General features: G+C 54.1%; 2 protein-coding genes across 8 annotated transcripts; both read right to left on the reverse strand.

Moving 5' to 3' along the window:
- Window positions 1-273: 273 nt before the first annotated feature.
- Window positions 274-3,380, reverse strand: LOC120762865 (probable E3 ubiquitin-protein ligase makorin-1). Its single transcript, XM_040085711.2, has 8 exons — window positions 3,253-3,380; window positions 2,675-2,794; window positions 2,287-2,576; window positions 1,977-2,068; window positions 1,661-1,881; window positions 1,300-1,410; window positions 1,086-1,209; window positions 274-1,005 (listed from the first exon to the last, which is right to left on the reverse strand). Exons 1-8 carry the CDS (start codon window positions 3,321-3,323, stop codon window positions 850-852), a joined length of 1,185 nt encoding a protein of 394 aa, XP_039941645.1. The 5' UTR covers window positions 3,324-3,380; the 3' UTR covers window positions 274-849.
- Window positions 3,381-3,971: 591 nt separating this feature from the next.
- PPARD (peroxisome proliferator activated receptor delta) lies at window positions 3,972-22,329 on the reverse strand. 7 transcript variants are annotated; one of them, XM_040085385.1, is made up of 8 exons: window positions 22,295-22,329; window positions 19,675-19,763; window positions 9,703-9,931; window positions 8,879-9,030; window positions 8,045-8,183; window positions 7,310-7,512; window positions 6,525-6,978; window positions 3,972-6,126 (listed from the first exon to the last, which is right to left on the reverse strand). In XM_040085385.1, exons 3-8 carry the CDS (start codon window positions 9,830-9,832, stop codon window positions 5,879-5,881), a joined length of 1,326 nt encoding a protein of 441 aa, XP_039941319.1. In that variant the 5' UTR covers window positions 9,833-9,931; window positions 19,675-19,763; window positions 22,295-22,329; the 3' UTR covers window positions 3,972-5,878. The 7 variants fall into 7 exon arrangements, with proteins under 7 accessions (XP_039941319.1, XP_039941322.1, XP_058279414.1 ...); XM_040085388.2 differs by having other exon boundaries at window positions 9,703-9,817; window positions 22,295-22,312; XM_058423431.1 differs by lacking the exon at window positions 22,295-22,329 and adding an exon at window positions 21,478-21,529.
- Window positions 22,330-22,929: the final 600 nt, after the last annotated feature.

Below are 22,929 nucleotides of genomic sequence, written 5' to 3' on the forward strand. Positions count from 1 at the left end.
TCCCGGATTTGGCTAAAAAGAGTTTAAAACAGTTGCCCCCGCTGCTGCCCGGCCCCCCCGGCCCGGCAGAGCCCGCGGTGCCCCCCAGCATCCACCCAGCCCACCCGTGGGGTGATGGCAAGAGCACGGGGGCTGTGCCCTGAGTCCCCCCAGGCTGCTTCCCCATTCCACCTGTGAAAAACGCCCATCGCTTGTTTTTAAAATTTTGAAAGTTTAATAGTAAATAAGATGGTTATAAAAATAGAATTAGAGTAAAAAAATCGAACCATTAGGGTTAGGACAATACGAGACAATAGAAACAAAGAAGCAGATGTCTGGGTGCCTCCCCGAGCAAAAAAGCTCCGAAGAAGGACCCCCGTTAACAAAGGCTTATCTCTTAAAAGCAATCAATAGCCTGTTGAATATTCATACATTTCATACATGATGCATAAATTCCATTCAAACAAAGAATTGTCTTTCGTTAGTATCACTTTCTTCCTTTAATCTCTATGGCGTCTTCAGGGCTGAGCAAGAAGTTGGTCTCTTCTGATAAGGAAGTAGTAAATTCTTTTTCTCTGAAAGATTTACGTTTTCCTGTCGTTGGTATATAAAAACTACATTTTCACTACAAAACTACATTTACCGTACTATCAAAATATTAATCCAACATTAACAATCAATACAACATAATACATATAGTAAATATCTTGCGTAGAGCCATATAATACGCACTTTTCACACACCCCATCCTGCAACACCCCCACGGCTGGAGCCAGCCCAAAACAACGGCAGGAGTCAAAAGCAGACGCTTCCACCTCCCAGAGTGTCCCAGCCACCAGCAGCACCCAGGCCCAGCCTGGCCCCTGCGGCTCAGTCAGAATCGCTGAGGTCGATGAGAAGCATCTCGTGGCCATAACTTGAGTCGGGAAATTCTGTCTCCAGCATGGCCAGGGTAAGAGCCCACTCGAGAGTGCGCAGCTCCTCATCCTCCTCGTCAGAGCTTTCCGAGGAAGAAGGGATGAACACCTGCAGGAGAGGAGGGAGGGTGAGGCACCAGCCTGCCGGTGCCCAGCCCAGCTCCGGGATGTGCCACCCACCCCACTTACGGCGGGCGTCTTCGGCCGCTGCCGCCTGTGCCGCCACAGCTGGCGGGCGGGCAGCTCGTGCAGGTAGATGCACTCTGATTTGAAAGGGCAGTGGCCATGGATGAAAAACTTGCACCTGATTTTCCTGTGGGATTCCAAGCACAGCTGTGAGTGTAGCTCCCAGCGCAGCACAGAGCCCACAGCCCCGCCACCCGCAGCAGCGCCACGCACTCACCCCGTCCGTGCCTTGAAGGCTCTGATGAGCTTCTCCTTCTCAGCCACATCCGAGACCCAGTACTTGTAGGGGATGTAGTAACTGGAGGTGATCCGGCACTCTGGGCAGGCCCTGGAGGAGGGTGGTGGGTGCAGTTGGGCGTCCCAAGAAGGGAGCAGGGAGCACGGGCTCAGCACCCACACTGGGCGGTTCTGCTGCCCTGGCCTCATGCAGCACCCCCGCACCCATTACCACTCCGAAGCGCCTGTTCCCAAAGGGAAGTCACGCCAATCCCCGAGCCACATCACTAAATCCAAGGAAGAATTTCAGGGCACAGAAGGGGGAACGGTGACCACCCTGCCACCTGCCTGCCCCCACTCACTTTATGACCGTGTTCTTGAAGTCCCGGCTGCGCCTCCACTTGCGGATGCAGCCCACGCAGTACGCGTGGCTGCAGTTCGGGAGGATCCCGAAGAACCGCTCCTCCGGCAGCGGCTTCTCGTACACCCTGTCCATGCAGATCCCGCACACCACGGCCTCGCTCTGGGCTCTCAGCGCTGCAGTGGTGACCAGGGCTGCTGCAGCACCCGGCTCTGCAGGGACCTGCAAGCAGAGCAGCACAGCATGGTGACCCCCTGGCCTCGAGGAACGCCACAGGGTGACAGGGAGTGCCCGGCCACAGCAGACCCCAAACCCACCTTTGCAGGGTCAGTCCATGTTGCCGTCTCCAAAACTGCCTTTCTGGGATCAGAGGAGTCTGGATCCAGTGCTGTCCCTTGTGGTTGAAAGGCTGCAGGAGGAGAGCTCTTAGAGGGGAAAAGCTCAGAGAGCTGGACGGGCTGCTCAGAGCGTGTGGTTTCAGCAGGGACAGTCCCCACACCGGAGAGCTCTTCCACAATGCCAGCTTTGCCCAGGCTTGGGTCACAGGCAGAAACATGCACAGGTGACTTCACCATCACCACCCCAGTGTCTTCACCCCACTGGTCCCCTGGGCAGCCTAGGACCTACCTGAGACACCCCGAACTTTTGTGGGGACAAATTCTCCACTGATGGCCCCACAGGAGATGTTATGAAGTACTGGGATGTTCTTCTTGTCTTTCTCTTCTACCTCCAGTTTGAGGAACTGGAAGGTCACACACGTCATGCTGCTGCCAGGGTAGATTGAAGTGCCCTGGGCTCCCCCCTGCTCCTGCTCCGTGGCTGTGGGCTCAGTGGCAGGCTCCTGGCCCCAGTGGCGGTGGGACATCAGACCATATTGGGTCCCTACTGGTGCCGGCTCCTCCTGGATGTGCTGGTAGCTGGAGGAGCCCAGGGACAGAGACAGAGGTTCCCATCAGTCCAACATGACTCCCCCAGGCTCCCAGCCCATCCTCAGGGCATCACGGCCCTTCCTTACCTGCACTGCTCTCCATAACGGCAAAACCCACGCTGGAAGTACCTGCAGACCTGGGCTGATTTTCTGTCATGTGAGAAGCGGCAGCTCTGGCCCCACCGACAGAATCCACGGGCAAAATTCCTGTTAGCCAGAGGAGCCACGTGGCTGGGGTCAGACCCTGCTCCAGCCCTGCCCCAATACCCGGTACCAGCTTTGTTCGGGTGGGGACGTATTTTGGAAGCTCCCCCGCCTGGGCTCAGGAGCCCTTGCCAAGGGCAGAGCCGGGAGGATCCAGGGTCACCCCAGCCCCATCGGGCATAATCTCCTGGTTAATTGCAAAGCAAAGAAGCCCAGGACAGGGACTGTCTGGGGGCTCTCCTGGGGGCTGCGGGAGCCGGGGTACGGAGGGCTGGGGCAGGGGGCAGAGCCTTGCCTTGGGGCCGGCAGGAAGGGGCGTTCTGGCTGGAGAGCAGCCCCCGACCCCAGCGCCGGAGGGGGAATGGGCAGGGTGGATCAAGGCCATGCCAATCCAACCCCTAACCCCCAGCGAGGGGCCCCATCTCCAGCTGCTCCCAGCCACCCCATCCTCAAGCCTTTACCTGCACAGGGGTCTCAGACAGCTTGCCCCGGCCCTTAACGTCCCAGATGCCGTCACCGAGCCCGGCTCCATCTCCTCCTCAGCAGCGATGAGAGCCGGGCCACCTCCCACGGCTATTTATGGTCTCGGTGAGTCCGGGTCCAGCCCAAGTAGCCGGGAGCACGTGTTTCGGGCGGGGGACAAGTTCGGGCTAGCTGATAGCACCCGGCTGCTCAGCGCTGTTTACACCCGGTCAAGGACTTTGCAGCTCTCGCTGCTCCCGCAGTGAGGAGCCTGGATGGGGGGCACCGCTCTAGCGTGTATCACTAAATTATGTATATTCGAATTGTTTTATTATTACTATTACCTCTTCCTTTTCAGTCCAGCTTCTCCTTGCAAATTCCAGGTATTTCTCACCGGCACGGGCAGTGCCCTGGAATTCATTGTTCCCCTTCTCGGGGTGTTTTCAGCTCATTTCCAGCTCCACCCCGCAGCATTTAGGGCAAGAAGCACCCAGCTCTGAGACTGGGATCCTGCTCAGGACTGGCTCTTTCTGCTGCTTTAGGTATGCAGGCAAGAAAACCACAGCAGGTACGAGATCGGGGAATTACAGAGGCCCAGGAATCATGGCAAATTCCTGGAAATCACAGCAAATCCCATAGCCTCTGCTGGAAATCCTCCCAACAGACAGCCCCCCTGGGTGCTGAGAGAAATCCCACAAAGACAGGCTGGACGCCTAACGTTTCTTAAATATTTAGTTCAGATTTATTTAAAGTCAAGTCAGTTTGTGGACACTATTTATATTATTAAAAACACTTGGAGGTTTGTACTTCTAGCAAAAATATACATTTCAGTTTGAGGGTTGTTATACTGTCGAGGAAGGAAGAGCAAAAAGTTTCCCAGGTGATGGGCACGAGTCCTGCATTGCGGCCGCGGTGGGGACACCTCTGGGGTTTTAGGAAGGACAAGTCCCCCGGGCCCCGACCAGCACACGCATGTCTCCAGTGCCTTCCCCCCAGAGGGCTTCAAAGTGCTTCAGAAACGGTAATTCCCAACACCCCCGAGGTAGGGAGGGGAGGGCTGGGCAGGGAAACTGAGGCACGGCAAAAGGAGTGGAGTGTGGCAGCAGAGGGAGGTTTGGGACCAGCCAGCCCTGTAAGAGGGAGGGAAAGCCCAGTGCTCTTCCCCTTTGGGTTTTAAAGGAATTATTGCACCAGGGAAATCTGCTACCCTGAAGAGGAGGAAAATAAAATAAAAACCGATTAATTTGCTCCCCCCCCCCCCCTAGGGAATATCAGTATTTTAATAAGGCTGCACAGGACACAGGGGACTACGGGCTGCAGACAGGGAAGTGACGCTTCTTAGGTGAGACACCATTATCCTGAAAGGGAAACTGAGCCCTTCCCAGGCCCATCCTCGCCCTGGCCCAAGCCCAAGTGACACAACTCCCACAGCAGGGGCCTGGCCTGGCCCAGGCAGCACCGTGGTGTTTCACTACAGCGGTGAGAAGTTGTGAGGTGAAGTTCTGGAATGGTGCTGGGCTCAGGAAGGCCCCTAAGCCTGGAGCTGTTCCCACTCTTGGGAACAGTGGCAGAGGAGGACTGGCAGCTTCCCCGACACAGCCACGCTCACCGGGAAGCTCCCCCCCATTGTGAGCATCCCAACCACCCCCCTCCCTGTTTATAGATCCTTGGCATTTACAGCTGCAAAGCTCTCTGCAACCAATGCATTAACAGATCCTTGTGCTCCTGCTCCGAGCAGACAGCATGTGACAATCCAGGTCCCTTTCACAGAGGGGAAACTGAGGCACGACACCAAACCCTGACCAGCTCAAGGCCCCTGACCCTCCACACACCTTTTTTGTAACTCATGTCTGTGTAGAACAGCCTGTGGAAGCCACAGATTCTGTGCCTCTGCTCTGAAGGTGAATTTTCAGGAGTCAAATCCTTTCCTTCATACTTGCCCATCCCAGCCTCTCTCATACTGCGGTGCCAAGGGATGCATTCCCTATGGAATGAGGGTGCCAGGAGCAAAGGCTCCCACACAGGACCTGGAAAGGCAGAGCTCACACAGTCCTGCTGGGAGGGAGGAACACACTGCAGAGCACCGGGGGGGCTGCAGCTGAGGGTCTCCCCTGGGCCAGCCCTACCCGTGTTCAGATACTCCAGAGCTTTTCTTTGGGAAAGAGAGGAACATCCTTTCATCACGTTGTCCCAGACTTCATGGCTCAGGACCACGTCTTCGGAGTGCAAACGAACAAGAGAATACAGACACGCTGTAAGTGCTGCCGTCGGCTCCGCTGGCCCCTGCACCCCCTTGGCCCTCCTAAGGACCAGAGCTCCCCACCCTGGGGACCCGAGGTGCCACGGTGACCTCACCGCCTGAGCCATGTAAACTGGGCAGCCGCTCCGGGAGCAGCCAGAGCTGGGCCACAGGAACGGGAACAGCAGCTTTGCAGATTTGTTAGTGTGTGTTAACGGAAGCCCTGGCTGAGCAGGAGGCATCTTGCCCTATGTACCGTATGTCAGGGTCACATAGAAAAGAGTTTCCAGTAGGAGAAATGGAAGACACTGGGAAAGGTTTTCTTTGTTTCTGTACAAAGAGTCTTGATGGGAATCCATGGCTTCATTCTCATAAATAACAGGTCCTTAGTACATGTCCTTGTAGATCTCCTGCAGAAGTGGGTGCAGAGATGTCTCTGTCTCTGTCTTCTTGATCTTCTGCACCAGCTGGGCGTGCTCTGTCACCAACTGTCGCAGGTCAGCCATCTTCTGCAGCAGCTTGGGGAAGAGGTACTGGGCATCCGGGTGGTTGGACTGCAGGTGGAACTCCAGCGCTCGCAGGATGCTGTCTTGGATCTCCTCCACCTGCTTCACGTTCATCAGGCCAGGGCGGTCTGTGGAGAGGAAGCACGGTAGCTGCAGGGTCATGATGCAGCCCTCCAAAGCACACGCTACTCCTGGGGAAAGGGAGCTGGGGACTGTAACCCACCCACCGTGACTCCAACCTCCTCAGCTAGAAAGGGGAGAAGCGTGCCCTTGGGCAACGTATCCCACAGCAGCACATGAGGAGATGCCACTTCTACATTCCTTGCTGTTGGTCCAAGCTTGCCAGGCATCACCGCCACAGAGCAGCTTTGGTTTTGGAAGTGTTCGGTTCTTCTTTCATGCCCCTGAGACATCCCTGGCTGACCTCAAGCCCAGCTGCAGCTCAGCTCCCCACATCCCCTCAGAACCACCTCTAAGTAGGGAGGAACTCTTCCTGACCCTGGCACGGCCGAGGGCACCCGCTCACCTCCGCACAGGATGATGGCAGCCACAAACAGCGACAGGTCACTGTCATCCAGCTCCAGCGCGTTGAACTTGACAGCAAACTCAAACTTGGGCTCCATGATCTCATTGAAGGGCTTGCGCAGGCTGCGCAGGAACTCGCGGGTCACGAAGCCGTTCCCGTTGGCCACCAGCAGCCCATCCTTGTTCATGATGGAGGCCAGCATGGCGAAGATGGCCTCGTGCACCCCGTACTTGAGCAGAGTCACTTGGTCGTTCAGGTAGAGGCCGATGAAGCTGGGGATGCTCTTGGCGAACTCGGTGAGCTCGCGCACAGTCTCCACCGTGGTGCACTGGCAGCGGTAGAAGACGTGCACCCCAATCTCCTTGTAGGGGGGGATGCCGTTCACCAGCTGCTTCCACACCAGCCCCTTCTCTGCCTGCCACAAGGTGTCCATGTCATGGATCACAAAAGGCTGCTTGAACAAGAAGCAAGTTAGGAGTCTGCTGCGGGGACTCGAGGTGCCAGCTCTGCCCAGGACAGTCATGTTTGTCTGCCTGTCCCTGTGCTGTGCCCTGCCTCTGGGGCTGACAGTGCCCAGGCAATCTGCACCCACCCACCACAGCACAAGTGTGCAGAGCAATGGGATTTATCCCAGCAAGGGGCAGGACATGAAGAGCCCACCTGGCTGCAGGTGGGAATGGTGCAGGTGGAACAGCTGTAGCAGCAGGGAGATGTGCAGCATCTCCCAGAGAACAGTCCCCCGTGCTGGCCATGGCCAACCCCACCTGCCCTGGGAGGGAACTTACTGGGGTGCTGCTGGCCTTCCCGGTCAGGATACCTCTTGCCTTCTTTTTGGTCATGTTGAAATTCTTCAGGTAGGCGTTGTAGATGTGCTTGGAGAAAGCTTTCAGGTCAGCCACCTGTGGGTTCTGGCAGCCGATCTCGCTCGCTGTCAGCCCTGCCACCAGCTTCCTCTTCTCTGCCTCTGGCATGCGCCCAAATCGGATTGCTGGGGGGCAAAACTGGGGGTCAGGACAGCAGAGATGCATCCAGAGAGGCAGCCACTGCAGACAGACAGGTCTGCTGGAGAACACCTGCAGCTACAAAACACAATGCTTCTCCAGGCTGCAGCTTCTCCAGATGAACACCTTCCTGAACCAGCCACTGCTGCTTCCTCACACTGGACTCCCATCCTGTTCCTCTGGGCTCTTGCACAAACCTCACTTCCCACATAAACCTTTGCTTGTGTGGGTCCGAGACCCTCACACCTGAAGTCTAAAAGTCCCAGCACAGAAGAACAATTTGCATGTCCAGTTCCCTGTGGGTCAGCCCATAAGGGACAGCCACAAGCCAGCAGCTGCACTGCATGGTGGGAATGAACAGCCCCTTCTCATACAGAAAAAGGGGAAGAGAAGTCAAATGCTTGAAGCACTGGGTTTGAATGATCCCCTAGCAAGAAGAGCCATGGGCACCCTTCACAGGAGGGCAGCTGGCCCTGTGTCACCCAGCTGGCCAGGCCTGTGGGCAGCAGTGCCACTCACCGTTGTGTGACATGCCCAGCGAGAGGCATTTCTGGAAGCGGCAGTACTGGCACTTGTTTCGGTTCTTCTTCTGAATCTTGCAGCTCCTCTCACACTTCTCGTACTCCAGCTTCATGCGGATCGTCCGGCGGAAGAAACCCTGCAGGCAGGGAGCAGGGGGACATGGAGCAGCAGTGCCTATGGCTCAGGAGCTGGTTTGTTATCCCCAGCAGCTTCAGGGGGCTGAGGAGGGGGAGCCCTGGCTCTCTCTGATACAAGCAGAGTCTCTATCCCAAAGAGAGGTCACGTGGTGGCAGAAAGGGGCTGCAGAGGAAGAAGTGTGGGGGCACTCCATGCCTGGTGCTGTGACTGTGCCAGCAGCCCGCAGAGAGGGATGGAGGAACAAGCCATGGGCTGACCCCAGCCTGCGGGAATGTCTGGCAGGACCTGAGCTGCTAACACAACCCTGCTGGATCTGCAGCAGGGGAAAGAATTCCAGAGGAACATCCAAGCTGCAGCCAGTGATCCCAGGGAGGTAAATACACAGCTCACTGCTGATCTGCAGCACGGAAACTATTTTTAAAAGCAAACTCAGGGTCCCTGTGGGGACAGATGGATTTGCCTTACACAGCAAAGCATGACGAGGCAAAGTTTGGGCCATACACATCTCAGCCCCCTTCCTAGGGCAGCATTTGCTGCCTGCCTATACCTGCCCCATCCTAGACAGGTTGAGTTTTTTACAATCAATCCCAAATCCCTGTTTTGCTGCGAATCCGCTTGTGTGAGGAGGCAGCCCAGTCCTTGGGATCTAACCCCTGCTGGGTGCTGCTGAACCCAGCTGTCCCTGGGACTCACCTTGCAGCCCTCGCAGGCGTGCACGCCGTAGTGGAAGCCCGAGGCTTTGTCTCCGCAGACCCTGCACTCCACGTTCAGCGCTCCCAGCGCCGCCTCGTCGCTGCCCAGCTGCAGCTGGTCCGACAGCGAGGGAGAGGAGCTCTGTGACAGGTCTGCAAAAACACACAGGGACACGTCCTTCCATGTCACAGCCATAGGCCCAGCTCCTGGCGTGGCCAGCTCCTCCGGCCGTGGGGCTGAGGAGGGATTTCCAGCCCTGTCCTGCCTGCTCCTGGTATCACATCTGGAATCTGGCACTGGCTGCAGGCAAATGCCATGAACAGGGCCAAGAATGCCTCAGTGGCTCAGACTCCAAATCAATGCTTCTTTCTTCCCCCTGGCACTTATGTCCTGGCAATGAAATCTCAACCAGCAGATTTTTTAATCCCTGGTTGGCCAGCTGCTGGCACAGGACATCAAGGGCTCTGGAGGAGCCTCTTCTATATCCACAAACTTTCTCTCCCACCTCCTATAATCACTTTGCTCTGAGGACCTCAAGAAGTGTCCAAGGAAACATTCCCAAGCACCCTGGGAGGCCCCTTGCTCTGAAGCACGATGTTACCTGCCTGTCCTTTTAATTTCCACTCCAAAACCCATTGCTAATGGCTGTGCAGTGACCTCAGAGGAAGAAATAAGCCTCTCCGTAACTCGGAGCATTATTTCACAAAGGGTAGAGATTAAAACCCATCCAGAGACAGATCCTCTGCCCTGGCAGCTGAGCATGCTGCCTGGGGGCTGTGGGTGCCTGGATGCCCCACAGGATCAGCTCCTGTGGCTCCACTCACCTGTGTAGCTGCTTGAAGGCAGCGAGCTGTCTGGTCCTCCAGTTGGGTCTGAGGCTCCGCTTGCCACCATCACTGCCTCTTCCTCTTCCTCTTCCTTGACCTCAGGTACTTCCTCCTGTAGTTGTTCCATAATTGATCACCCCTCAGTGCCAAGACTGCAATCCCTGTCATAGCTCTGGCATCATCCGCGTCTATCCAAGATGGACCCCACCAGGCTGTTCCTGCTAGCCTGCAGGACATGGAGAGAGGCCACTGAGCACCTGCATGGAGCAGCTCAGCAGCAGGGCAGTGTCACCAACCACACCAGTCCTGCTCTGTGCTTGCTCCTCAGCCACTGAGATATGCAGGGCCCATTCCAGATCCCTTTACATTCTGGAATAAACATTCTGTAGGACTCAAGGAAGCAAAAGCTCACAGAATTGTTTTTAAAGCCCAGCAGACCACAAACCAGCCCAGACGCCACACAGGGACCAGAGGTCCCCAGCTTACAAGTCCCATAGCAGAAATGCTGCCCCAGACAATGTCCCCCAGAGCCTCCAGTGACCTGGGATGTGATGGTAACAGCCAGGGATAGGGTCTGATAGAGCCAACACCTCCAGAGGGATCAAAGCAGGGCTGGCTTCACCCTCTGTCCTTGAGCCTGGATTGGGAGCAGCAGCTGATCGGGGCGCACCGTGCCTGTGGGTGGAAGATACCAGGGGAGCAGGGCTCAGTGCAGCAGCAGGCAGTGGCAAAAAGTCCCTGGCCTGTGCAAGCCATCTGCAAGACTGATGGCTTCCTGTCGGCCCTGCACTCGCACTCCTTCCCGTCAGAGTGCTGCCAGCTACAGCCTTTGTGTTTGTTTTCACTTGGCTCCTCAGCCAAGAGCGGGGCTGAACGTGTTGCTGTTGCTCTGCGCAGCTGCCGGGCCGTGCTCAGCCACGGGGTCCAGCAGTGAGATCCCAACAGCCACACAATCCAACCAGTGTCTTAATCCTGGGTTTCCTGTGGGAGGAACGGCCCCATCCTCCCCCACACGCTTCCGCTCCTTGTTTGCCTTACTCCGTCCCAAAGAGGCCACAAAAAGCTCCAGCCGTCCAAACGCTGCAGCACTGGTACCGTGGCTATGGCAGAGATATTCACACCTCCCTCCCAACCGTGCTGGATCTTGATTCCTAAACTGACTCTTCATCGAATAATTAATATCTCAAGCCCATTTTATGTAAAGTTCCATCCACTTCCTTAAGAGAGTTATTTTTAAGTGGAGAAATACCCATCAGGAAAGTCACTGAAATCCAGGTTCAACCAAGAAAGCCTCAGTTTGCAGACCCAAATAAAACTAATGCAGGATCTTGCAGGGGCCTTGTATAAGGGCAACCCCAAGCTCTGGGATGGTCTGTGCCCCATGCCCAAACCCACAGCACAGCTCAGGGCTGGCTGGGGGAGGGCAGCAGTGACCCTGGATTTGTTTGCCCTTGCACAGCAGACCCTCACACCTGGCATTTCAAACTTGAGCTGCAGCCAGCTCCTTAGATTGCTGGAAACACATCAAGGTCAGAGCTCCCTGAAAGAGCAAGAAGCAGCTCAGGGAGAGAACAAAACCTGCAGGTAGGAGGGAACACAAACACATCACAAAGCCAGGACAAAAGAGAGCTGGTGCTGCACCAGAGCCTGGTCTCCAGTGGCTGAAGGGGCTTTATCTTTTTCCCTCCACACTGGGAATTCAGCCTGCAGGACAGGTGACTTTGTTTCTAGGTGAGGTACATTAGTGGCAGCAGTGAGCACACCGCCCTGTGCTCCTTGGCAGCAGCAGCAGGCAGAGGGGAGCTCCCTCCCCGAGCCTCCACATGAGCACTGAGGGACCATTGAAGGGCTGTGTTATCCTTGGCCTCTGCTCACACATCCCACGCGGTGGGACATGGCAGACAGGCAGGAAAACCTATTCATGGGAGATGGAGGGTAATGAACTTCACCGTTTTCAGGGTTATATATAAATGATCACACAAACATCAGGGAAACACTTTTGCCAGGAAGAGCAGTTAGTGGGGGAAGCTTGTGGCAGGAGAAGCTCATCTACAATGGAAAATCCATCCTGCAGCAGCTTAATGGGCAGCTCATTAGATTCCCTTGGTCCCTGGCATCCAGCACAAGCCTCTTGCTTTAAACCCACTGCAGACAGAGCACTCTGCTTTGCCCCAGATGTCTCATGGGACATGTTGGAATAATGTGGGCACATCCGTGGCATGCTCTCCTCCATCCGCCAGCTCTACTCAGGGTCCTGTCCTCCCAGGGCAGCAGTGAGTTTTTGCATGCAGCTTGGTCCCCAAAACCCAAAAAAGCAATTCCAAAACTGTGCTTGGAGACAGTCTTGGATGGATGTGAGGAGGGGGAAAGCAGAGGATGAGACATGGACATACAGCTCCACAGACCTCCAGCTAAGGCTACTCATGTGCACACGGGCATTACAGAAAGGATATGGATGTGAATCCCACACTTTGAGAGTGGCTGGAGAGCCACAGAGAGAAAAGCTTTTACCAGAAGTCTCTGAATGTATTGTTTGTATATCTCCTTGCAGGCCAAGAGTTCAGGGGCCTGGGCAGAGGGGAGCTGCGGGAGCTCTTCGCATACCTGCCTCTCCCTCAGCCCCTCCCATTTTCTAAACAACTGGGATACAGGGAGAGGACTGGACAAAAGGACTGATCTCACACGGGAGGCTGCAGCCCCTGCCTCTGGTAGATGAAAGGCCAAGGCAGCCACTGCCTGGGTACAGGGCAGGGCACTGCCATGCCTGTGCACACCTTTGAGCAGCCAGCCCGCCGGGCAGAGGCTGCAGCAGGACAGGGACCTCGGCCCTTGTCCCTGCACCAGGCACAGCACAGCACTGAAGCAGCAGGCAGAGACTGTGGAGACTCACCAAGGATTCACATGCTCCCCCCAGTTCCCCTGCAAGCCCTTCAGTGGGAACAGGGCGGGCTGGGAAGCTGGAGATCTCCAGAGGTTTGTCCTAAGTCTGAGCACAAGGAGGGACCTGCCCTGTCAGCACTGCACCCTGGAATCTTTGTGGGACAGCACTGGGGATGACAGAGGACAGCCAAAGGGCCCCTCTCCACCCCAGGACCTCTCCAGCCATTTGGTGCCTCCACATCCAGTGGCCGAGTTGCCAGAGCAGGAGAAGGGATAACCTGGTCTCCTCCTCTTGGCTGAGTCCCGTGCCAGAGCACAGCACACAAACTTCAAGCTGCAGGAAGACAGGTAGAGATTTCTACCTGCCACAGACACCCACCCCTTTATTCCATTTGGCAGCTGTCACAGGACACTGATGGAAACAAGGATGGAGACTGTGAATTTCTTCCTAAGCATATCCAGAGAATCTAGCAAAGCTGTTTTCCTTCCTCTTCCACAGGATGGGAATGAGCAAGAGGGCAAGCATCTCATGACTTGCTGTGCCTTTGCCTCAATGCCTGTTCCAGGGAGCTTTGGTAACCCTGGCTGAGGCAGCAGCTTCCTCTGCAGTCGGTGCAGGGAGGGTTTGTTTGCTGGCTCTGGGCTTGGGCTGATGCCTGCTGGCTGCAAACAGCTTGGGCAACAGGTTTGTCTTTCCTAGAAGCTGGCATCTATGCCAAGCTAAACCATCAGTGGGAACAGGGAGAGAGACGTGGCACAACCAGGAGAGGAAAAAAAACCAGGAATAAAAGTTAAAAGGAGATAAATCTTCAGTGTGGATTCGCAAGAAGGTAGTACTTCTCCAGAGCTAACCAGGATACAAACCTCCAGTTCATCAACCAACAGCTTGTGCCCCTGTGGCCTGGCAGTTCTCCTGGCAGTCAATCCTGCTGATCAGCACATATACCCTGAAGCCAAGCTCAGAGTTTCCAGGGAAAGCAAAGCACTGAAGAAAAGTCCAAACCTCCCAGGAGTCAAGTCACAGGGCTGATCTGCTCAAAGCAGTTGTTCAACACAACTGTACTATAAAAGAGGTCATAAGGAATAGCAAAAGGGAACCAATATACCATGGGAGCATTCCTCACTTGTGTTTACTCCTCTGGACAAGAACATTCACCAAATTCACAGCCAAAAGAAACAGAAGGGGTGAGATGAGAACTCAGCCCTCCACAGGGCAGCACTGTGATGTGCAGCACATTTTACATCTACAATTGAAAACTGACCTGAATCCATAAAGGAGATGTGATTGCTGCTGCTTGATCACCTTTTGCAGACTTCCTCAGGTGGTGTCACTGCTTCCAAGACTGCTGATCAAGTACCAGTTTCTGTTCCTCCCCCTACACGTCAGTTACTACTAATAAAAGCCAAATAAGAGCTAACCAGATGCTGCAATACAGGAAAGGTAACTAAGAGTACAAAACAGGAGATGAACACTGAAAACATGTTTATGTTTGCTCCTGGAAGATCAGCATACTCCCATATTAGCCAATGAGATCTCAGCAGCACTTAGCTGAGTGTTTCCTCCCTTACTCAAAGTCTTGGCCTCAAGGCAGGCTACACACAAAAATAAACTACTACAGCTTGCAAGGAAGAGCCCTCCCACACAGCACTGACCAGGATGGACATTCTGGGCCAGATTCTTCCCCTTGAAGCATCTGCTTAGCTGCTGGACCATGCCCTAGAGTCCAGTCCTGTGATTCTCTCTCCAGGGTTGCTCGGTGTGCACCACCTGTGCTTCCCTGTGCTGGGCTCATTAAGGAGAGGGGTCCTGCCAGAGCTGCCATGACCATTAGCTGCTGCTAATTACTCAAGGACTTGTGACACAGGGTGCAGGAGATTCCCTCAGCTGCCTTGAGCAGCTTGGCTTGCCAAAATGAATCACACATCTATTGCATGTTTTAACTCACCCACTTCCTGGGCACTGAAGGGGAAAAAAAAAAAAAAAACCAGCTCATTTAAAAGGTTACAAAACTTGCCAGATTCTTCTCCTTTTGTACCATGATTGATGCTGTTCCCAAAACCAGGTCATGACATTTTGCTCCAAAAGGAACTTGTTGCTGGAACTTTGTTCAGAGTGCAAGAGGTATTGCAGACACAGAAAAATAGCAGACTTTGGGCACTGAACTCTCAGCCATGAGCAAAGCAGGGTCTGCCAGGCTGCTCTTCTCCAGGGACTGCAGCCGTCCTTGGCTCCAGCAGCTGCAAGCATGCATGAGATGTGCTCCAAAATCTTGAGATGGCAGATGTGGGAAGACAGAGGAATTATCCCTCAACAGCTTCCCAGCAGAGGGACTTCCTGCCCTCATCAGGCTCCGTGGGTGATGCTCCCGGAAGGGCAGCAGCAGGGCAGGCAGGGAGGAGCTGTGCAGTTGTTAGCTCTTACTTGAAGTGCTGCTCCATGACCTGCAGCAAATCTGGTCAAGTCCTCTACTTCTATTTCCTTGATCATAAATAAAAAAGCCAACCAAAACCAAAACCCATCACAAAGAGACAAACCCAGGATTTTTACGGTGCTTCCTTCCTGATCTTTCCCTGGCTGTGTTAGCTCATGGAGACAGCATGTTTTGGAAGTGCAGAGCAATAGATCAGTGCCAAGTGTCATTGTTTATTCCTGTATTACAGATCTGCACACCTGTTTGCAGTCACACTCGCAGGTCTGGCCCGCCCAGCCCCAGGTCAGCTCCCTGCACCGCTTGTGACCATCTCCTCCTGTTGTACATTCCTGTACAAGGCATTTCCAGGATGACTTTCAGGAAGTAAACTGGTGCATCTCATTCTGCCAACTGCTGACTCGTATTTGTGTTGAGCAGGCAACTCAGAACAGCCCAAAGTACCTCTGGCCAGGAGGGGCACGTGGGTCTGACCCATCGGAACAAGGACAGCAGCCAGGAAACAAGCAGGTACAGGAAAGGTGACACCACTGGGGCTTCTCAGTGCTGGGAATGGCACAGAAGTGCTGCTATTTGAGAAGATCATTAAGTCTGGCAAGGACAGAGGATCATCCCCCCCACAGCCCGGGACACAGCAGAGGTGGCCGGGAAGCTGTGGCAATGCTTTGGCATCGTGCTGCAAACCTGGCACTTGCATCCCAGAGCTGTCTGGGATATATTCCCCTTTCCTTTAGCATCCCAAAGGTGAGGAGACTGGAGGCTCAGAATTCACTGAACCACTGCAAGGTGACGATTTCCCAAACTGCTGATGTCCTCTTGGCTGTACTCCAAGGCACTTTGCTACGGGACCCCTTGTCCTCCCAAACCTGAGCAGGACACGTGGAAGGATCTGGTTTCAGAACATCAGTAATTATAGAACAGGGCTGGTGAGGGAGGAGCTCACAGAAACAGCAACACCACTTCCCAAGGCAAATAGTGGGCACAGGGTGTTACAGACTCAGAGCAGCACTGAAATGGAACTCCAGGAAAGTGGCGAGAGGAACAAGCTGTGGCTGCGGACGGGAGCACTGCTGGTGGTCAGTGAGACCAAGTTTGGCAGTGCTGTGCACACCAGCACCCAGCTTAGATTTCCCCAAAGCCTCAGGGTCACTGGGACACCAACAAGTGCCACTGCTGCTTTGGAAGTGGCAATCAGCTCCCCAGAAAAGCAATGGGGGCAGAAACGCAGCAGTGTGCCGATGAGTCACTTAGGATCACACAGATGCATGCAGCCTTCTGTCTGGAGCCAAACATCCAGCAGGGCCCTAGGTTTTACTGCTATGTTGCCAGTGCTTCCAGATGCAGGAAAATACCCACAAAACCAATAGCAAGCCTCCTCCTCTTTGCAGCAACAGATTTTAGATCCCATGGACTAACCAGGAAAAAAAAAATAAATCCATCAGCCAGTAAGTTTTGTTATGTTTACACTCGGACTCCCAGAAAAGTGCTACTTGGTTTTGTAGACTTTAGCAAAATATCCTGGGCACCAGCCACACCGCTCTGATCCCAGGATGCAGCTGACAGAGAGCAACTGTGCCCAGGCACAAGTTCTGATGATTCAGCAGGGCCAGGAACACGCGCAGCGAGATGGATGGAGCAGATTGCTGTGTCTGCTGCAGCTCCCCTCCAGCCACGGAGCAGGAAAACACAGGGGTCCCAGCCTGACTGCACACAACTCCTTAAGAAAACCTCCAGAGAACACTAGGATCACTTTTCCACACAAACCAGTACAACACCCTCTCAGGGAACTAGATGGGAATGCTGTTTCCTTACTATTTTTGGCCACATTCACACAGCAATAGCTGCCTGGACAACAGAGATTCCCCTGCCTTTTCAGCAGGGAAAGGAGCAGTGACCGTGTCACTGTGATCCTGCCAAGACACACAGTGTGCTCTGACCATTTGGATTTCTGCCTCAGCCCCCAGAAAACAAAATGCTTGAGCAAAGTATTCACACCTTTTATAACATCCTCATGCCTTTGGCAGCATTTTGGGGGTACAGGGTGAGCCGCAGAGCTCACAGCCAGCCAACAGCTACTGCTTCCTCACACAGCCAGCTGCTGGCAGCTCATCAGGCTCCTCAAGTTCATGCTCACCAACAACCCTTTTCCAGAGATCCCCATGTCCCTACGTTCCACAAGTTCTACCCCACGGACATGAGAACCCAGGAGTATTTTCAGAGATGTGGGTCTCTGACCATCACCCCTCGTGGGGTTAACAGCTTTCAAGAGCCAACATCTCCAGCAGAATCCATATAAGCAACTTTAAGGTGAAAAGCTGATCTGGCCATTTTCAGAAATATCCCAGATTGCATTACAATGAAATCAAGAGTTCCACTGAAAAATGCTTGTAACAAGTCAGGCAGGATAGGGATTTGAGCTTAGGTTCCCATCAACAAGATGACTGCACAAAGCATTGCTTATTTTGAAGCCATCTCACACAAGTCCTGCCAGGAAAGGCCTGACAAAGCCTGTCCTAATGAGATAGGCATGTGTTTCGCAGTAAAGTCTGTCTTAACAGCCCATCAAAGAAATGCTTCCCTATCAGCTCATCTGCCCTTTCAAATCACCAAAACCATTCCCTGTCTCTCCAACCCACATATTTGTTAAGGGTTGAACATGCATGCTCTGGTTCTTGTTATTTCAAGTTCCATTTCCCAGACCAGGGCAAATCAGGAAATGCAGCAACAGCTTTGGATAACGTGGAGGTTACCGGACTGTGGCTATGCCCCAGACCCAGACATGGGTTCTGGCTTGACTCAGCACCATAACAAACACTTGTGTTTCTGGCTTGTGCTTTCATCCTGCCACTTCTTCCTCCATGGTCAGGCTTCCCCTGCAAGCCACAGCCTCCCCAAAACTCAAAACTTGGAGCAGAGCCTGTCTGTGAGGTCCCCAAGAAAGCACCCCAACATACACACGCATTTCAGAGCCCTTTGCAAATGGACCAAAACGATCCCAGATGTTCACAAGCTCTTGGCTAAGCCTTGGAGAACACAGACATTTTCCAGACACTGTGACTGAAACAGTGAATATTAAAGCATTTCAAGAAGTCATAATGAAACTAAGATACGTCTTGAGTCAGTTCTGCTCTGAACCCTTCCTGCAGTCAAGCAGGGCTCCAGTGAACGTCATCCCAAAACATATATTCTGGGGAAGGTGCGTTTCACAATCTTCTTGACCAAAAGGATTCATAGTGGCACATCAATCATTCCACTCTAAACCCTGCTTTGGGAAAGTAATTTCCCAGGCATTCTGCCAAGGCAAGCACATTTCAGAGTATTAACAAAAAAATAAAACTACTTCTACAGAAAAATCTTACATGTCCTCACTATGGAAATCACTTCTGCTTGTCCAGACTTTCCCAGAGTCTCCAAAATTACTGCAGCAGTGCATCTCTGAACAGAGACACTTCTGGAAAAAGCAGAGATTACTCTGCAGCCCCTGATGAGAAGCAGCAACACAGCCCAATGAATCTGTGGTTATCAGTTCCTGCTCTAAGCAAAAGAGTCAGTACAAACCACAAAACCCCTAACATCTCAAAATGTCATCGTCAGGGCAAGCCAGGCTGGGCTCTGACAGCAAATAACCTTTCAGGCATAAGCACTGTAACGTCATCACACCCAATTAAAACATCATTTGTATGTCAGGTTCTGTTGTTCAGAGGAGCCCAAGAGTCTCTTGTTGTGCCAATCCTTCAGTCTCCAAGAACATTTGCAGATTTCCAGTCCATAATTCAACAGCCACAGACGAAATATTCCCCAAAGGGCAACAAGATGTACTGTACAAAAATACATATTTTTCAAAAGGCATCACACAAGAAAGACAGAGCCCATCAACACCAGAAAGCAATTCTGTACAACAATGCTCTTCTGATTAGCAAAGCCTCACGGGGCTCATTATAAAATCCACTCCACACACTGTGAAAATCCTTGGAAGTCTGTGTCTTGAATACCAGAACAAAGATGGCGTAACCATTGCACCAGTCTGACACAGAACCCAGAACAGCTCAACACCTCAGACCTGTGTTGAGGCAAACACACACCCACAGCCACGTGCAGACAGCCTCAGCACGGCTGATTCCAGGAATCACTTCAGAGGTCTGCGGGCAGGACAGTGCCCGCCCCTGGCGCTGCTGACCACCTCCTCCACACCCCTGTCTTGCCTCTGCCATGACCTGCTCCGCTGTGTCCGACACCGACGGCACCGGCACCACTGCCGTGTGTGGGATTGTTGGGTGGCTGGGAACCCACCAACAGTGCAGCCCTGGATCTCATGTGCCCTCCCTCATCTCCAAGAGCCAGTTTCAGTCACAAACATCAGTGAAATAATGCAATGTTATGTCACCGTGCTTTGACAGCAAGAGCCAGCTGAGGAGAACAGGATTAGACCGTGGTCCTCACAGTGTATTCCTAAGGTAATCCGTAAGATCATATTCAGAAACCGAACAAAAACACAGTACGGGGTTTAAATTTAAAATGAAATTTAAGAACGTTTAAGCTCACGGACAAAAGAAAACTTGCTGGAAGCAAACTGCTCTTCCCAGGCTCTTCCCTACCCCAAGTTTTTAGAAACACTGCTAAGTGCCTGGGTCGGTGGCCCGCGTGCAAAGGGAAGGGTTACCTCTGCGGAGCAGCTGTCCCCGTCTGCCTGCCGCCGAAAGCCACCGCTCGGTCACCATGTCAGCACCGACAGCCAAGACCTGGAGCAATCTGCAGGAGGACAGAGAGCAAGTTTCCACGGCTGTGCTGAAGGCCAGATATTTATGCCGCTGGGAACACTGGGCTGGGTCCAGCAGCAGCTCTGAAATTTAAACACACACTCCCTCTTTTGCACGCTGAAATCCTGGGCCACGGTGACTCCAGGGGGCTGCCCCAAACCAGGAGGGAGAGCAAACCCTGGGGTGTCCCAGCAGAGACAGCCCCATCCCTTCACCACGGATATCACCTTTGCCTTAAGTCACCTGCAGCCAGATGCTGATGACCCTGAGCTCTTATGACAATGCACATAGTTGATGCTAGGAAAAGGTCTGTGGTGGCCACAAGGCTGCTTGTTTACTCAGCTTGCTTAATTCACCTTCAAGAGGCTGCCAGAAAGTTCCTGCAACTTTAATGAACTTCCTCTTGGGTGGCTGAAACTTAAGGATTCAACAGAGTTCATTCACTCTTCTTGGTTTTCCTGATAACTTTGCCTTGCATGAATTTCAGGCTCAAAAGAGAAGGAAGAGACTTATGCCGGAAAAAAAATGGCTTACGAGGCTTTGAACTAGAGGACTTAGAGAAAATATGTCCTATTTTTAGACAGTTATGCAGACTAACTGGACTAAAACATTAAACAAAGATGTTGTGAACATGATGCTATTTGCACCCACATACCCTCCTTGACATTACCCAGGCTTAGCTGCTCCTCCCACTCCGGCGGAAAAGCCCTGTTTTGTATTGCTGCCCTTGACATGGGACAGCTTGTGAGGCAGCTGAGGACCAGAAATAAACCAGCAACAAACCAGCAACAAACCAGCAACAAACCAGCAACAAACCAGCATCACCGGCCCCTACCAGGCCAGGCAGCTCGGCAGCAACCTGCGAGTGCTGCGCTGAGTGAACCCCCAGTGCAGCACATCCTTCCACGTCTGACATGGCAGCGGCAGCTGCAGCTGCCCAGGACAGAGGAAAAAAGAACCCCCTGCCTCAAAAGCTGAGGATCCTAGGGGCCCGAGTGTGGAGGATGTTCCCTACAGGATCAAGGCACATCCAGAGGAGGGCACAAGTGTGAGATGCAAAAATACGACCCAAGTCCCTCACGCTGGAGCATCAATCACATCAGGATTTCCCAATCAGTGATGTCAAAGCCACATCCTCTTGAAGGCAGTGATTGCCCCTGTTTAAAGTTGGGGGCTGAGGACAGCCCGGAGCTCTGCCAAGTGTGCATCCAGCACCAGCCTCTGCCTCAGTAGGGCCATAAAACTGCCCTCGGGAGCTTCACTTTCAGAGCAGAGCAGGTTTCTCATCCCTTCTCCCCCAATATGCAAGATAGTTTTTCTTACCAATCCTGACACAGTTTCTCTTTAATCTCTCTGACAAACAATACTAAAGTCATTCCAGCCCCACTGGCACATCAGGAGGTGGTTTTCTCCATCTCCACCATCAATAAAGCTCATCTTGATTCACTAATACAGCATTAGCCTTGACGCTGTCAACGAGGGCTGAATCACATGCAGGGAGTGCACAAATCACACCCTGAGCTCTCTCTCATAGCAGACAAAAGTGCTCTGCTGCTGCTGCCAGACATCTGAGAATTAAAACTAAATGCCTGGCTCACCTTGTCCCTCTCACAGCTAAATGCCAGGACATGCCCATCACACCACACACACGGCAACACTTGTACCAGCTCAGCAGAGCATGGAGGAAACGTGCCAGCACATCCCACCTGGACGCTTCCTCTGCTGTCCCTGGCTGACGCATGCCAAGTCATCAGGAAAACTCCCACCTCAGCCTGGAGCATGTTTGCACAGAAGACAATACTCTGCTGAAGGCAACAAGGGATTTGCATGGAGAGGGCAGGAGAGAAGAGTAGAGCAGAAACAAGAAATGGGACATGGGCTGCCTCAACCCACAGGTCATCACTGTTTTAGAGACCAACACTGCAACCAGCCCTGGGACTCTGATTCACGGGGCAGCCACTGCTCAGATCCCTCTGCAGCACCACGACGGGCATTGTCCGGACCCTACAGCACATCTGATTCCTTCCACAAGCATGTCCTTCATCTGGGATCTCAGGGAAGGAGGGAGTGGAATGGGCAGATATGAGGGATGAGAAAGGACTCTCAGATCCTTCCTCCTGGAGCAGCCCCTCACCGGATGCTCTGCTATCTTGTTTCTCCTCCTTCCAGCCCCACACTCCTACAGTGCTTGATACCCTCAATCCTCAGGCCAATTCCCCCTCCACCACCCCACCCTGGCACAGAAGACAGGAACACTGTCCGCCTAAGCCTCCTCCCGTGTGAGCCATGTCCCGTCCCCGGTTTCCCCTGATTTCCCAAGAGGAACTACAGCCTAAAGTCACTTATGCCCCTCACGCTCCAGCTCTTCACACCCACGTCCCCTTTGCACCGACCCCAGCCCCTCACACCTCCTGTCCCAACGCTGTCCCAGCCCCTCGCACTCCCCATCCCTCACACGCTCCGTCCCCCACACGTCCAGCCCCTCCCGCCGCCCTTCCCTCGCACTCCCCCGGCCCCGCTCACCTCGCGCGCGGCCCCGCTCGTGCCGTCGCCCCCCGCCCCCCCGCGTCACCCCCGGCCCCGCGCGTCACCGCGCACGCCCTGACGCCACCGCACCCCGCGCGCGCGCAGCCAATCGCCGCCGCCGCCGGGGGGGGCCTCGCGCCCGCGTCACCACGGCAACGGGCCCCGCCCCTCCCTCCGCCGCACCGCCCCCTGTCGGGAGCCGCCCGCACTGCGCCCCGCGGCGGGAGAGGGGCCTCATGGGAAGTGTAGGCGCTGCCAGCAGTGTGCTCTGGGGGCGGGGCCTCTTGGGGGCGGAGCGTCCTGAGGGCCGTCCAACATGGCGGCGGCGCCGGGTCAGCGTCCTGGGTTCCGTGTCCGAGGAGCACGAGCAGCGCCAGTGACCTCCCTCCCCTTCGCCCCAAACAGTTCGCATCGCGGCCCCTCGCGCCTCGATAGCAGATAATAGCCCAGCCTCGGGGCAGAGCTGGGAAGGGTTCACTCTGCCCAGAAAACCCGTGCAAAGTGGCGGGATCCTGTGTCCATGTGGCCGGGCCAGGATGGTGCGGAGCAGGCGGGGACCCCACAAGGGGACGGCTCAGGGCTCAGGGCTACCCCGCCGGGCCCCAGCGCAGAGAGAAGCGGGGAGACGTGGT

The sequence above is a fragment of the Hirundo rustica genome, chromosome 24 (assembly GCF_015227805.2).
Source record: "Hirundo rustica isolate bHirRus1 chromosome 24, bHirRus1.pri.v3, whole genome shotgun sequence".
Classification (NCBI taxonomy): domain Eukaryota; kingdom Metazoa; phylum Chordata; class Aves; order Passeriformes; family Hirundinidae; genus Hirundo; species Hirundo rustica.

What these genes read in the sequence shown, in the direction of transcription:
- LOC120762865 (XM_040085711.2), bottom strand. Translation starts at nt 3,323, where the DNA reads ATGGAGCCGGGCTCGGTGACGGCATCTGGGACGTTAAGGGCCGGGGCA. An exon ending in CATGGACTGACCCTGCAAAG is followed by an intron (nt 1,882 to 1,976) that starts GTGGGTTTGGGG and finishes CTCTGCTTGCAG; the next exon opens with GTCCCTGCAGAGCCGGGTGC. An exon ending in TTCAAGAACACGGTCATAAA is followed by an intron (nt 1,411 to 1,660) that starts GTGAGTGGGGGC and finishes ACCCTCCTCCAG; the next exon opens with GGCCTGCCCAGAGTGCCGGA.
- PPARD (XM_040085385.1), bottom strand. Translation starts at nt 9,832, where the DNA reads ATGGAACAACTACAGGAGGAAGTACCTGAGGTCAAGGAAGAGGAAGAG. An exon ending in ACGCCTGCGAGGGCTGCAAG is followed by an intron (nt 8,184 to 8,878) that starts GTGAGTCCCAGG and finishes CCCTGCCTGCAG; the next exon opens with GGTTTCTTCCGCCGGACGAT. An exon ending in GCTGGGCATGTCACACAACG is followed by an intron (nt 7,513 to 8,044) that starts GTGAGTGGCACT and finishes TTTGCCCCCCAG; the next exon opens with CAATCCGATTTGGGCGCATG.